The 16,701-nt window shown below is 40.7% G+C and overlaps 1 protein-coding gene across 3 annotated transcripts in view; it reads left to right on the forward strand.

Moving 5' to 3' along the window:
• Positions 1-16,701, forward strand: part of rnd2 (Rho family GTPase 2) — a 125,171-nt gene that overhangs the window by 50,036 nt on the left and 58,434 nt on the right. For 2 of the 3 annotated variants that reach the window (XR_009509034.1, XR_009509033.1), the window contains exons 4-5: positions 11,960-12,094; positions 14,396-14,729. Coding sequence is in view for 1 of the 3 variants with exons in the window: in XM_059956520.1 (XP_059812503.1) it covers positions 11,960-12,094; positions 14,396-14,644 (384 nt within the window). In the remaining 2 variants the exon portion in view is untranslated. Of the gene's footprint in view, positions 1-11,959; positions 12,095-14,395; positions 16,684-16,701 lie in introns of those variants that run through there. The other variant, XM_059956520.1, reaches the window with a different exon arrangement.

Below are 16,701 nucleotides of genomic sequence, written 5' to 3' on the forward strand. Positions count from 1 at the left end.
CATATAAGCAGATGGCTATACTTTGAAAAAATATGCTGATGATATTATACCACAATTCCTGTAGCTGTTGCTTGTCACTAATGACGAGTCATATCATTGAGACGTTTGGAAGTTATGTGCTCATTGCTGGGGCTGTGTGAGGTGGGGGAAAGAAGGGGATAGTGTGTGACCGAGTGAGTGCACATGTGCAGAATCAGATCTGTCGGCTCTCCAGCAAGTAAACCAAACTGCCTCCCTCAGCTCCCCTTTGAAAATGGTGCCAGTGTTTAGTCAGAATTTCCATTGAAAATGCCAGCTGCACTGACGATCACGATGGCCTTAATCTGAAAGGGCGCTTGCTCCTATTGAAACGAATGAGAAAGGAAGTCTTGGCAGTTTTTTTGTGAACCACTGATGTTAGCACCAGCATACTGTAAATGAATTTCTTTCTGCAGTAATTCTAACTAAATCTTTGAAAATTTTCAACAGAGTGCTAATACATTAAGTTTGATAAACTAGTAAAAATGTAAAATTGCTTTAAAGGTAATTATTACGTTTGCATTCTTTACTACATTTGCTTTAGAACAGTACAACACATTCTTTAAGGAGAATGTATTCTGGTAAGTGGCAAGTGTACAGCAGACACATCAACTCTGATCTCAGACCTGAGCTAGTTAGACCTGAAATAAAACTCCAACAATCCACTATCTGACCTTTCAAAGTTCCCAAATGGCTCAGCAGATGTTGCTCCCCGTGCTTGTTTCTGCTCACCAGATCCCCGGTTCACTAATGAAAAAGAAAACCTCTTAGCAGGCCAGGCTATACCTGTGGGAAGGGAAACAGAGCTAATATTCTAAGTAGAAGACACTTTTCCCCTTTCCATAGCAAAGCCCCCAGTTCTCATATTACTATTAAATGTACCTAGTTCACTGGAAAATCTATTGTAATACTGTACAAGACATAGAAACGAGTGAACTGTAGGTGTGTTGGGGAAATAATAGAAACTACTTCCAACAGTGCAGAAAATTACATTTTGAAAGCATTCCATGCAAATCACATACAGAGAATTGCAAATAACATTTAATTTAAATAAATTCAAAGTTCAAAGTAACTTTATTATACAAGTATGTATATGTCACCATATACTACCCTGAGATTCATTTTGTTGCAAGCATTTACAGTAGAATGAAGAAATATAATAGAATCAATGAAAAACAACACACAACGACTGATGAACAACCAATGTGCAGAAGAAGACAGTGTGCAAATACAAAAATAAACAAATAATATCAGTAATAAATAATGCTGAGAACATGGATTGTGGAGTCATAGTCATAGAAATGTTCAGCACAGAAACAGGATCTTCGGCCCATCTAGTCCATGCTGAACCATTTAAACTGCCTACTCACATCGACCTGCACTGGGACCATTGCCCTCATATCCTGACTATCCATGTACCAATCCAAACTTCTCTTAAACACTGAAGTCGAGCTGGCATGCACTAGTTGTGTTTGCAGCTCATTCCACACTCTCACAACCCTCTGCGTTAAGAAGTTTCCCCTCCTGTTCCTTTTAAACTTTTCACTTTTCACCCTTAACCCATGACCTCTGGTTGCAGTCACACCCAACCTCAGTGGAAAAAGCCTGCTTGCATTTACCCTATCTATACCCCTCATAATTTTGTATACCTCTATCAAATCCCCTCTTAATCTCAAATGAGAGAAAATCTGCAGATGCTAATTCTTCAGTCCTAATAAAGGGTCTCAGCCCAAAAACGTTGTCTGTTTACTCTTTTCCATTGATGCTGCCTGGCCTTCTGAGTTCCTCCAGCACTTTGTGGTATAAAATTCTAACCTATTCAGTCTTATAACTCGGGTCCTCCAGAGCTGGCAACCTCCTTTTAAAACCAGCTTGTCCTCAAAATTGGCCTTTCTCCGATTTAGAATCTCAACCTGCAGACCAGACCTATCATTTTGCATATTTCCTTTGAAACTAAAGGCAATGTGTATGGGGGTACCCTACCTACAACTTTTTTGCCTTCTCTGTGAAATCTTGAAGAGCTAAAGCCTCAAAATCTCCACTCTAACTCTGACCACTCCAATGATGGCTGCTCTGCCCTGCCTTATTTTAATTTGCTCTTGCCCATAAATCCTGAACACCGATGTGCTGCTCCTCAAAGCTAGAAGCTGCTGCAAGTCACTGCCTGTTCTACTCAATCAGCAAATCGGAGTGTGCTATGTCTTCTCGGGCTTCCAGTCTCCGATTTGCCGCTGTTCAAAGCTCCAAACTGACGCAAGATGCACTTTTTTGACTCATTCTGTAAACCTGAGTGAGCTATGTCTTCTCAGGCTTCCAGTCCCTGATTTGCTGCTGCTCAAAGCTCCAAAATGTCATAAAATTCTGCCTTTTCTACTCAGTCGGTGAACCTGAGTGAGCTACGTCTTCTCAGGCTTCCGATATCCGATCAGCCACAGCTCAAAGCTAGAAGCTGCCGCAAGTCACTGCCTGTTCTACTCAATCAGCAAACCTGAGTGGGCCACATCTTTTCAGGCTTCCAGTCTCTGATTTGCTGCTGCTCAAAGCATCAAACCCTTGCTGGGTGCACCTTTTCTATTCGGTTGGTAAACCTGAGTGTGCTACATCTTCTGAGGCTTCCAGTCTCTGATCTGCTGCTGCTCAAAGCTCCAAACTGATGCAAGATGCACTTTTTTGACTCAAATCTGTAAACCTGAGTGTGCTACATCTTCTCAGGCTTCCAGTCTCCGATTTACTGCTGCTCAAAGCTCCAAAATGTCGCAAAATGCTGCCATTTTCTACTCAGTCGGTGAACCTGAGTGAGCTACATCTTCTCAGGCTTCCGATATCCGATTTGCCGCTGCTGAAAGCTCCAAACTGCTGCAAAACGCTGCCTTTTTCTACTCAATTGGTGGACCTGAGTGAGCTACGTCTTCCCGGGTTTCCAATATCTGATGGGGGCTGCTCAAAGTTCCAAGCTGTTGCAAGTTGCTGCCTTTTCTACTTAATCCATGAATCTGAGTGAGTCACATCTCTTTTGGATTCCGCTCTCTGATTTGGCGCTGCTCAAAGCTCCAAGCTGCCGCAAAATTCTGCCTTTGTTACTCAATTGGCGAACTGAGTGAGCTTTGTATTCTCAGGCTTCTGCTGTCTGGTTTTCTACTGCTCAAAAATCCAAACTGACACCAGATGCGCCCTTTCTACTCAATCAGTGAACCTGATGTATCTCCTTTGGATTCCAACCTCTGATTTGCGGCTGCTCAAGCTGCTGTGATGCGCTGCATTTTCTGCTCAATCAGCAAACCTGAGTGAGCTACGTCTTCTCAGGCTTCCAATGTCCAGCTGGGTGCTGCTCAAGGTAAGGCCTTGAAAGCAGGTTGAGGAATCTTTTTAGTGTTGAGGTAAGTGCCGTTATCCACGTTGGTTCAGAAGGTTGATGGTTGAAGGGTAATAACTGTTCCTGAACCTGGTAATGTGGAATTTAAGGCCCATCTGCTGATAGAGCATGGTCAGGATGGTGATGGTCCTTGATAATGGATGTTGCTTTCCTGTGGCAGTGTTCTTTGTAGATGTGTTCAATGGTGGAGGGGGCTTTCCTGTGATGCATTGAGCTACAGTGTGATTAAAACAGATTTGAAGGGAGTAAAGAGGAGCAAACCATGGAGAATCTGCCTCCTGGCCAACACTTAAAGAGAAAACGGCTTTCTGTATGAATTTGGGATGTACTGAATGCATTGCATTGTCACTGGTTCTTTTGCCATATGGGTCTGTGCAAATTGCTGTTTGGCTTCCACTGTTTTAAAACTAGGAAATGCTGATCTTGTATTGATCCAGACCTATTGGTTAATCGTGGAGTATTTTAACACATCCTTTGCCCTTCACCTTTTGGTATCTCCAATAATTCACCACAGGGTTCTGTTTCTTGCCACAAAATCCCATTACTTTGATGTATAGTGAGGAGTATGAATATTGTGATGCTTGGGTCATTGCAGTTATGTGGGACATGCCAAATGGGGTCTGTTATCACTTGTCTGATTTCAAAGTGGTTGTGTGTGCCTTTTTTTTTAAAAAAAGGGAACCGATATTATGAACTTGAATTTCCCAGGTTGAGAAGGGGATTGCTGTACGTTGACTGAGCTACAACATTTTTGCTTTAGTTTTGCTGGAAATGGAATTGGGTGCCTCCTTTCACTGTGTGTAGATGTTTTGTGGAGATGCAGGGCGTCTTGACTGGTGGGAATGATTCCTAGTGAAGTTGCTATTAGTTTACCAAATATCAGTTGCTTCTATAGTCATTCCTTTGGTCAACAGGTCTTCTGGACTTCCATCAACACACCACTTAAGATTCCTGAACTATATCAAAACACATGACATCGATCTGGAAAGTTCTCCTCAAATGTGCTTCCAATAGTGAAGCCAAGCCCCAGGAAATTCCTGTCCAATAATTTTATATTTCAGTCCAAGAATAATAACTGTGCCTACAAGTGTGCTAAACCTGTTCAATAAATGTTAGTTGGCTAATGCAAGGGTATTGTTCATGCACTGAGAAGGGACTAACTTTCACCTAAAGTACCTCGTGTTGCCCTCCTTGATTATTGGCCCTTTCCCACTTCTACCTTATTCTTCGTTATCCTCTGAATTCCTTACCTGCCTTCAGATTAGATTATTCCAATGACGTCCTGCTGAGTCTCCAGTTTTCCTTTATAAACATTGTCATTAAAAGCCTTACCCTCTCATAATTCACATCATGCCCTGTCCAACAATCACACCTTTACTTTCTGCCTTCCATTTTCTTCAGAGCAGGAGTGACTTGATGCTAAAATTTTAGATTCTCATTACTGTTTTTAAATTCCTCAGTCGTTTTACTCTCGTGATGCATGAAACATTGACAATTTATTCATCTCCATAGATGCTGCCTGGCCTGCTGAGTTCCTTTAGCATTTGTGTGTGTTGCTCCGGATTTCCAACATTTGCGGAATCTCTTGTGTTTACGCTTTATTCTCTGGTCTTTGTAACCTCCTTCAAATCCCCAACCCTCTAAGATTATTACGCTTCCAACTGCAGTATTTTGAGCATTCCCGATATTAGTTGTTCCACAATCAGCGATCGTGCTTTCAGTTCCCATGTTCTGTAATTCCTACCTTTAACCTCTTGTCATACTATCTTGTTTTGCTTCCTTGTACCACCCCTTAAAACCTAAACCTCCGACTGAGCTTTTGGTTGCCTGTCATAATTGCTCAAATCTGGGTCACCATCAAACTTTTGTTTGCTGATATTCTTGTGAAGAACTTTGTGATGGTTTCCTGTAAAAGGCTCTTGTGAATGCAAGTTGTTGTGAGTCTCGACGACTTGCACTAACAAGAAGACTACCGACACGAAGAAGAAAATGATGTAAGGGTAGGAAAAAAATGATCAAGTTACATTAGCTTCAGGTAAATTCAGTGCTCCTTATATAAAAAGGGCAAACACATTGGGGAAAATATTTAATAGTTCTGCTATATTCCAATAAGCACAGAGCAGGCTTGCTCAGAAAGGGCTCGATTTATGCACATTGTAAAATTAGCACACAGGATACTCTAGAATGCCCCTGCCTACAAAACTTTGCCCATAGTTGGTGAAGTACCAGATAGACCTTTCCGTGACATAGTTGACAAGTCCTCAACCTCACGGTGAAGCAATGAAAACAAGGTCTTGCTGAAGCACATCTTCCAGCCTTCATTACAGATATCTAGAATCATATGTACTGCCCAGCTTTGTAAAACTAACACTTTCTGCAGATCTTTGAGTTTTGTTTTTCTTTTCAGTTGTAAAGGTAAACAAACTCCTTTACTTCACTTTCACTTCCAGGACATTCACTGGCTTCAGCCCTTTGGGGTTGTTATACCCCAGAAATCCACAAGAATCCTTGACACCTGCCTTAATTTGTGCCAATACTTAACACTGGAAGCATAATGAGGGCTTACTCCAAATGAAGTTGTTCATTCCAAATCTAGCCGTACCTCTTGTATACAAGGCCCGTAAGGCTCAGCAAAAGCAATATGCAAACATGGGTTTGAACTGGTGCTTGGGCAACTGTGAGTGAAGCTTCGTATCCACCAGCAGTTTATTTTAGTGCATACCCAGTAAGTTGCTTTTCCCATGGCTGAGTTGGTTTGTTGGATCTCCTGAGAAGTGGTAAGATTAGAATCTAATCTCAACATGAGGTTTGATGTCGAGGCAAAAGGGAGGCAGATGAAAAATGAGCAGCGGGCCAATGTGGAGTGGAGGATGGTGGGCATTGATTTCCCCTACTCTCTGTTGGTAATCATGAGTCACCTTTCCCTCAGTGTTAATCTCTGTTAACAGCTGGCGCTGCTTTCTGGATTTAGCCTGAGCTCTGTTTTTCTGTAATGAGGCTGCTGCTCAGCTTCCCCGTGTGATAAACGTAGACAATACTTGGATCTGTTCTCCACATCCTTTCTCTCTGATCCCTAAATCACTTGCGTTCAACCTTCTGGTAGAAAATAAATGAGCCTTGTCTCATCTGACATCAGTCAGCATCAAAACTGAAGTGTAGACTAGACATTAACATTTGACCTGGTTTTTCAGTGCAGTTATGAACAGCCCTCTTAACCATTCTGGCTGGATTCTCTAAAATTTCAAATGTGCTGCAGGCTGTTTCTCAAGCTCATTTTGACACACACAATCTCCTGTTCTAACTCTGTTGTTACTCAGCCTTCATCACTTTGGAGTTCCTTATATTTTTTTGCACTATTTGAAACTGGAGGAGTGTCAGCTAAAGATTGCTTCCTGATTTATCACTCCTTTTGTCTTTTGATCCCTTTAAGTTGTCTTTTTACCCAAGATCCTCAGTGTTAAAACAATGGCCAGCCACTAGTAGGCTTGAAGTGAATGTCTAGGTAGAGGCTCATTCAACAAGTGAGACAGGTTTTAAATCTCATTCAAGACCAAGGTAACAGTAGTTCAGTAGTTGGGACTGTGGCCTCAGACCTCCAGATTTAGTCCTCAGTTCTGGCACCATCGTTATGGAGTTTACATTTCCGTGGCTAAATGCATTTCCTTTAGGAGCTCCTCTTTCCTCCTCCATCCTGAAGACATGCTAATGGTTTAAATGGTCACTATAAGTTGCCCCTGGTGTAACTGTGTAATAGCAGAATTGGGAAGGGGTACATTATAGAAAATAAGTTTTAGGGAAATAACCTATGGGACTAATGGAGAGCTAACATAGATTTCATGGGCAGAATGGCCCCTTTGTTGTAAGAATATATGAGCAATAATCTGTAAGTTAGCTTCAGTACCCTATTTACTCATAATTCCTCTTGTCCTCCAACCCCCCCTACCAGCCTTGCTGGTAATGCTTGGATGCCTGGCTGTCTGATGCCCTCAAAGGTCAAATAGACCAGTGATGTAATTTTGTATCTAAATAATGGCTACATGTGGAAAAAAAAGAAGCTGACCAGTCCCAGGAAGATTCAGGAACCAAGGTCATAGTCCAGAGGTGAACAGAAAACTTTTTTAGGACTGAGATGGAAAGAAAGTTCTTTATGCAAAGGATTGTTGCCCTTCACAATTCGGTACTTCAGAGTACACGTCAGAGCAACCCTCTCTGCGGATTTCCAGACAATATCATAGAACTCTGGTCTATCACAACCCTTCACTGGCAGTCTGAAGCTTTACATCTTTTTTAAAACCAGCAGATAACATAACACAGTGACGGAATAAATCAAATTATGTGTTTTAATCATGTAGGATTGTAACCAATGTATGAAAGCTGTAAATTAATGATCTTGGTAACAGCAGTTGCAGAAACAATTAGTCTGTCACACTGTGTTGGTATAAATTGCACTTTTTGAACACAAAAGGCAGAACTTTCTGACTCGGATGTTTGAATGTGGAAGGTTAATCAAAATGGCTTTGGTGGTTTATGAATGGGTGGCCTTGTTGTCCCAGATGCGAAGGAAACCACTAGCTCCAGTTGAATATATTTTATAAGCTTATTTAGCGTTGTGTCACGAATCCATTCCACAAAGGTAGTCCACACCCAGCCAGCCTTTGTAAACCATCGAAAAGACCAGGGATTCAGTAATGGGAGGCACGGATCACATATAATGGGGTTGATTTATCACTCTGTGTCTGACCTCTTCTCCATACCCCTCATTTCCCTTTACTCCCAAATACCTTGCATTTCAAACAGATTACCAGAGATTAATACTTTATTGTTGGATGGGCTTGAGTATAATTTGCTAATATGAGTATAGAAATAGAAAAGGCTGATCTCATTTTATGTAAAGATTGAGAAGGATTTAAGTTCTAAAATGGATACTGAGAGACTCTACCTGACAGCTGGAAAGGATTAAGGGTTATAAGCTTAGGGTAAGGGGTCAGCTATTTAGGACTGAGATGCAAAGATGTGAGTAAGTACAGGAGGTTTTAAGACTTTTAACAGAAAAGCTGGGGGCAGTGTTGGATCCTAATGCTTTTGCGACCCAGAGGTTCTTTAGAAGTCAAGAGTGAAGCATAACCCTTGTTGCTTACAATCGTGTTGTTAAATGTTACAAGAGCAAAGAATAAAACAAAACAGAAAAGGCATGGCAAGAGACAAAAGAAAAGAAAGAGAAGGCTACAAAGTAGTGTGATCCTGTCATACCAATAGAAAATTCCATTGCTAACACTTAGCCAATAAGGTAGCCAGATTCAAGAAATATGTCATCCACCATTGGAAAACCACTGAATTAGATGTATGTAGGTGATTATATAAAAATACAAACATGCATAGCAAAGTTAAACTACAAGAAAAATAACAATCCAACAGCAGGTAGCATCAGTAGAGGGAAAAGCAGATTTAATGTTTTGGATCAATGACGGGTTATCAGAATTGTAAATCTTTGGCACTTTCTACTTTTAAGGACGTGGATACTGAGATTCAGTATATTCAAGGCTGAGATTGGTAGATTCAAGGAAATCAGAGCATATGAGGATCAGGTGGTAAACTGGACTTGAGGTACAGGATCATCCATAATCTTACTGAATGGTGAAGCAGACTCGAGGTGTCTTGGCTTTTCCAGATAATGTTCTTACCTGCTTCACTATGGGTGCCACTTTGGCATTGAGGATGCTTCCTCTCCAATTCTGTGGGTTCTGAGGCAATTGAGGGACTCGGCAGGTTCTGTTGGAGGTGATTGACCGGGCAGGCGATGAGCAGTTTGTGAGGTGGTAGACCCTTTTCTTCGGGCCTCAGTGAACGCCTGACATGTGAACTCAAGGTTCCCAGTTCCAGCCTAAATGTTCCTCCTTGCCATCTGTTCTTCCCACTTAAGTCACCATAGCAAAGCGACTGGCAAGTGTTAATAAGTGTTTGGTGACATTGGTTTCAACCTTTTATTTGATCTTTCTTCTCCCACTCTACTTCATATTTCTTGCCAGCTCTGCTGGGAACAGTAATGAACTGTAGTAGCAGTATTTGATGGACGTGCTGCACGTTGAATCAAACTCAGTAAGTATGAGACCGTTGCTGATTGGATAACTTAATGTTTGGCAATTTCCATTGAGCCTCATTTGTAGTTACCAGGAGGATTTAGATTCTTGCTATTTCAGTTGTGGTTTTGGAACGCAAGACGACAACTCTGTTGGAACTGTGCGAGTGGAACTTGTAGTCAGTGCAAGGTGGGTGCCCTTAATCTTCTGTTCATCTGTGTATGGGAAAACGGATTGAGGTAGTGTCCGATGAGCATCAGGTTCAACACTGGTTCGGTGAAGGGACAGCCTCTGGGAATGTGTCTGAAGCCCAAGGGTTTTGGGAGTAAAAGAGAACGATGAGGTGTGTGTGGAAGAGGTCGGACACCCAGTGAAAATAAATCAACCCTGCTCTGTGCAATCCTTGATCCATCATTGGCAGATTCCTGACTCAAGTGCCCCTCTCTATGGGGGTCACAGTAGGTCCAATCCTTATCTAATTTCCTAAACTGTCAACATGTATGATAACCAACTGCAGGAAATCTGAGGGCTTGGATCATTTGCAGGTCAGCATCCTTCAGGGCCACGCCATGCAGTGGTATGAGAAAGGAGAGCTGCAGAACACGGTCAGGACATGTTCATGACCAGTGAGTGAGTGGACTTACTTTCATCCTTTGGTAATGCAAAACCAAAGCAGGTTATGTTAAATGACATTATCTTGTAACTGATAAAGCAACAAAGATGTCCCTTATTAACTTCATCAGAGTGACGATGGAATTCTTTTCATAATAGATGGAATGCTCTCCTGCTTTGCATTAGTTCTACTTTCTGAACACATGCTTTGTAGGAAATATAATCATAACACTATTGGATTATAAAGACACGAAGCTCTTTCGTTTAAAAGGGGAGCGACTGGGAACACACATGTAGATGATTAAAAGAGCTGATGTGGCTCACCTACACTGATCCCCTGCCATCCTGTCAACATAGAACGTGACAGCATAATACAAGGTTTTTGGTCTGTGATTATTTCACCTACTCTAAAATTAATCTAACTTCAACCTCCTACATAAGCATACTTTTTTAAATCATCCTTGTCCCTATGTAAGAGTTTTTAAAATTCCCTTAATGTATCTGCCTCTACTACCACCAACCCTGACAAGAAATTCCAAATGCCCACCACTCTGTGTAAAGAACTTAACTCTAATATCTCCCCCCCCATACTTGCTTCGAATCACTTTAAAATTATGCCCCCTTATATAAGGCATTTCTGCCCTGGGGAGATGATCTTTGGCTATCCACTCAATCTGTGTTTTTTCATCTGTACACCTCTATCAAGTTCAAAGTAAATTTATTATTAAAGTACATGTATGTCACCATATACAACCCTGAGATTCATTTTCCTGTGGGCAAAATCAGCAAATCTATAGAATCATAACTATGACAGGATCAATGAAAGATCAGCCAGTGCAGAAGACAACAAACTGTCGTGCAAATATAAATAAATAGCCTCTCCGCCCTTCACCCTAAGGTGAAAAGCCCCAGCTCACCCAACCTATCCTCTGTCCTCTGATACAGGAAGTATCCTGGTAAATGTCCTCTACCCTCTAAAGCTTCCACATTTCTCCTATAATGAGGTGACCAGACCCCAACACAATATTCAAGTGTGGTCAAACTGTTGTTGTTCTGCCCTTCTGTGTAAAGAGCACATATTAGAAAGTAATGGGGTTATCATTTTAAATATGAAAATTGGATCTCAATCATGTTAACAGTTCAGTGCAACAATCAGTAAAAATTGAATGGGAAGCAAACTTTCCCCCTTTCCTGACCTATCAACATCTGTGGCTTCTGCCTTTCAAGTTTCTCTCCCTTGTATGTAGCCCGCACCAACCCTCCACCCTCCACTTTGCTGTGTGCCTGAGTCCTCACCAGTTGCAAATCTCAATCCAGCTAAGGCAATGTTGCCCTCAAACAAATAGTGAGTGGGCAAAAAATTAAAATCCCTGTCCTCCAACAGGTGGTTGTTGCTATATATTTCAAAATCTGCAGTCTCTTGTGTCTTCATTTCTCAGATTTAATGGGTTAATTGGCCTGGTGTCTGTATTCCATGCAAGTTTGACCAGAGGTATACAAACTAATTTTGAGAAAGTTGAAAACAGTTCATGCTAACTGAACCAGACAATGGGATGCCTCATCTAGTCTTAAGATTGCATGTAAACACAAGCAACAGATAGGTAATTGCTGAGATAAATTATAGAATTTATTATTCCAATTAGTAATTATGCCTCATGGTCTAAATCAGGAGGATTGGGACATTGAAACTTGACCTTGAATATGTGGCTTCTTCCCAGGACATTCTCTCAAAACAATCATTTTTTTAAAAAAGATTAAAAATCATGAAGTCGTCATTGGACCATTGTAACTGTTTTTGCAGTTTGTGAACAATTTGAAGATTTGTTATTTCATTGCCCTCTCAAATGATCTCTTCATATTTTGTTTTTTTTCCTTTCAGTGGCAAAGTGAGACACAAGAGTTCTGTCCCAGTGCCAAAGTGTTGGTGGTTGGGTGTAAGATCGACATGAGGACAGATCTGAACGTCCTGAGGGAACTGTCAAAGCAGAGGCTTATTCCAGTTACACATGAACAGGTATGTTAGTGTTATGATACAAAAGGTGGGTATTTGGCCCATTGGTTCCATGTTGGCTCTCAACAGAACAATCTGATCTATCCCATTTTGCCCTCATTTCCCTTGCACATGCCCATCTCCCTTTAAATTCTTTTGTTGCTTGTATCATAGGAAAAATGTGGGAATTCCACACAGATAGCATTGATCCCATTTGTCTGGAGCCAAGAGGCAGCAGCTCAAAACTGCTGTTCCACACTAGATTAATTCTGTTTATGCACTTGAAGTGACTGAACTTTGAGGAGTATATATGACCTTAAAAGTGAGTTTTATATGGAAAATGTTGTGCATGAAATAAGTTAACTGGAAGAGATGTCAGAGACCATGTGGGGCAGTGGGAGTGGGGGGGTCGAGGTTTGATTTCTTTTGGAAATGGAGACCTGTTACAGAGAGATGGATGATTTGAGCAAGTAAGAAGCAATACTGACTACTGAAGGTCCCCTTCAACACTACTTGATATTCTAAACCATGTAGTTCAACTGCTGAGAGAGAAAATCATGAACTACTTGAAAGTTGTGAAGAACCTGGAGCTAATTGGTAGATGTTAATGCTCGTAATTCTTTGCAATGAGCTCATGGCTGCCTGGCCACTGAAGTCACATTTTCGATGTTCTGAAGCTGAGATGGTTCAGGAAGCTTGAAGTGCTGCACTAATTCTTTTATTAATCTGAGAAACCACAATGACATGGCTGACTTCACAATCCATGCAGGGCAAGCTCTATGTGATTGTCTTGCACGCTAATGAACAAAAACCTTTGACTCCCTTGAGCACCCACATCTCTCCCCTTGCGGAAAACAGATATGTAGATTGAAGCACTCATAGCTCTGAAGTGCATTACCCGGGCTTTGGTTGAACAAAATAGGTATGGGATTTAACATCTGAAACATCAAATGAGATTAGAGGTTGCATTTACAATAATGCCTGTTAAAATTGTAAATAATCATTGACTCCTAAAGGCCAGAAAGTACTACCTGACCCCACTTGTGAAAGAGCTGGTCAGTTCCTTTCCCCACGTGGATCCTGGATTTGGGGTTATTTAGTATGCTCTGTATGTACGTAAGAGAAAAGTGTTATTTTTGACATCAGCAATATCAAAACACCAAGATTAACTGTTCTGATTTGATAACTGCAAATTTATTGTTAAGCAGCACCTAGTTGATGGGGGGGGGGGGGGGGAGAAAGTGTATCAAGCCATATTAATTTCTGTCAGGTTTAAAGTCTCAAACAATATGTAATGGTTTCACTATTCAGAATTCATTAATTACCTCTTTTATCATGCTGCTTTGTGTCTCTTTAGTTCCCTGTAAAGCTTCACAAAACAACAGAACTTAAAGAACTGGTTCTATCATGTTATACAATTAACAAAGCATGTGACTGTATTATATTCTAGTTACTTAACTCAAACAGCTGCAACTGTACCTGCTAGACCACAGGTGCCTGTTGTTATACTGGGTACCGAGACTCTTTGCCTTATTTATATAACAGAATGCTTTTCAAAATCCAAAGCTTGGATTAAACTCTGTTCTGGCTTTGAGCATCAGTAAGAAATTAAATAGCTGCTTCCTCAGCCATCATAGGGTTGATTGAAAGGATTAAAACAATAATTTGGTATAACATGTCTGGAATACTCAGAACTTCAGTGTGAACAGCTAAGCTATTTAAACATTAATTATTTTCTTCATTTGTCATGAGAGTATCCTTTTAGAAATGCATGCGGCCTTTAAGAAATCAAACGCATGATATGGTGTTTAGAGATTTTCCATGAGCAGTTCAACTTCACAAAGATCTGTTCCTTCCCCGATTTACCTCCCCCCCAACCCCATGACTCCCAAGCATGGAATTGCACTCGTACATGAAAGTCAAATGATTCCTTGTTGCTTAAGTTTACAGGGAGGTGTCTTGAAGCAGAAGAGTAAGAGGCAGATCAGAGGGTTAAAAACTCAGTTTGACTTTATCTGAATTTTCACAGTAATACATTTTGCACAAATGAGCTTCTGTTCCTGTAAAAAAAAACCCACAAAGGTCATCTCATTCCAAAATCAGCACTTAAAACTAAGCCTTACTTTGGCTATTTTGACATGCTCTTGAATTAATGCTGCTTGGATGCCGTTTCATGCTGTGCTCAAATTACTTGTATTGGACAACATAATGGATGAAGGTTAATTAAATGTGAAGCACACATTTCATGCTTTCTTCATGCCGTGCCAGTTAACATTATGACTTTTATTCCCCTCCTTCCCCCACCCACCCCCTCCGTTTCTCTAGGGCAGTACAGTGGCTCGGCAGATAGGAGCAACGGCCTATGTGGAATGTTCATCTAAAGCTTCTGAGAACAGTGTCCGTGATGTATTTCATGTTACGACCCTGGCGTCTGTAAATAAGATGCAAAAAAATCTGAAACGCAGTAATTCCAAGCGGGGATTAAAGAGGGTATCGCAAATGCCGCCAAGGACAGATTTACTGGGTGACGCGGAGATCAGAAAGGACCGTGCTAAAAGCTGCTCAGTAATGTGAAGAACGGACTCAAAATTATTTGTATTTATTCTGCATTCTGTACAGTAACTGGCACAGGAGCAACAGGACTGTTGCCAAATCCAAGGTCGGTATCCAAGGCTTTTCCTGGAGCCTCGGCCTCAAAACTGGCGATTTCTGAATCCAGAGAGCTGTTGCTTATTTATGAGGCTTGCAGAGTGACTGTTGCTGTGTTGGCTTCTTGTGGAAAGGAACTAATGAAGAGGAAGATTAACCAAGTGTTTGAATGTTTGTGAAGCTGTGTTGCTAAGGGAGATATGGGCTGTTTGTATTGAGAACTGAATTTCTTCAGGGACTGTAGGAAAGATTGATGGCAGTGATAGTTTTTGTGTTGTGAAGTAAAAATGTATGACAGTCACTTTGGAATATTGCCTTTTAAAACAAACTCTATATAGGACTCTAGCAAATGCACACCAAATATAATATACCCATTTTTCATTACTTTCAGAATTTTACCATTACATCAGTGTTTGCACTAAATTTTAATAGACTCTGATAGGGAATGTTGTACACATTTGGAATTATGGATTGAGGCTTTGCATTCCTATCATCATAGAGAAGTTAGCTTAAAAAGAAAACTAAAATTCCCTCTTGTCAAATTGTGCCTTCATCACCTGGTATTAGAGGGTTGCTGCTGATGCTGTGACACAACTACCCAGAACTACAGAGAAATGACACAGTGCTGGGGGTTTCTAGTGTTCCTTGTGTGAAGCAGAAAAGCTCTCACTTAGAAAATTAAAGTACATAATAGGAATTCATCCTTGGTTGTGTGAAAGGATACTGTAATAGCATGACTGTATTTAAATTACTTCTAAAATTCAATTCCATTGACTTTAAAGGAATAGAATTTTGGAGTCAGTGTCCAACATACACGTGTTACTTCACAGTTTACAAAATGAGTAATTTAGGACATACAACAAAGGGTGGTTTTCAACTCCATATAAAAATGTTTAATGTGCATAAGCACTCTTTCCAAATGGGAAAAGACCAGAACAGATTTTCTGTGGTTGAGTGTGTCACCAAAATCATTACTCGTTCGGCTGAGGAGTCAATTATCGCGTTTCGCAGTGTCCTTTCTCAATGTATTCATGCTCTATGCTACAGTTGAAATAGTCTTCAATACTCTGTATGGATTCCTATCAGTATCCAGCATTTGTGAATGGCCTTTTTGAAGACAATTCTGGATGTGCCCAGTTCTTTCTTTGTCAGAATAGTTAATGAGCAATTCCTAGTTAGATTCGCATCATTTTTATAACTTGCTTTAAGGTGCTTTGGTACTTCAACAGCCAATGGAGAAAAAATCAAAGTTGACCTTGTAGGTAACCTAACCTGTGACAGTTAATTCTAGGTTTGGTCCACAGGGATAAAGTTGTGTGATCATTTTATGATGTACTTGAGCTGAGTATTGAACCACCTTGTCATTCTCCTAGGGGAAATGTAGAGTCTTTCTATAGAAAGTGTAGATGGAAATCGATTATTTGTGTGTTTCCCTTCCCATGCTTCCATATTCACTCCATCCTTTTCCTTCTGCAAACTTAATATGTTCCTCTTTTTTCCCCATCTCATTGGCTTTTCCATTCAGTGGTTCTCCTCCACTATTCCTGCCTCTCCAGTATGGTAACACTCTCCTTACTTCTACTTATTGCTCATCCCTCTCTCTTGCCCTCTCTTCCGCTCTCCTCCGCTCATTTTCTAGACACTTCCTGATCTGCAGAATGTTCCTAGATCTCATTTTTTAAATTTCAGGTTTCCAACATCTGCGGTATTTTAAGAGTTCTGATAGTGGACTGAAATAGACAGCGTTCTTTCAGTTTATACTATATTGCATTAGTATTTTCCATTTTACAAAGAACTTGTTATCTTATCAATTACATGATTTTGGTCATAATCCAGAGAAGCATTAACCAAGGAATTGTTGCAATGCAATAGCAGGCTTTGTTACAAGAATGTGGCTTTACATAAACTCATATTCATACATCTTCAATAAAATAACAATTGAGAATTTTCAGCATTTTCTGTCTTTGTAACAAATAACTGGA

This window comes from Hypanus sabinus, chromosome X1 (genome assembly GCF_030144855.1).
Source record: "Hypanus sabinus isolate sHypSab1 chromosome X1, sHypSab1.hap1, whole genome shotgun sequence".
Taxonomy (NCBI): domain Eukaryota; kingdom Metazoa; phylum Chordata; class Chondrichthyes; order Myliobatiformes; family Dasyatidae; genus Hypanus; species Hypanus sabinus.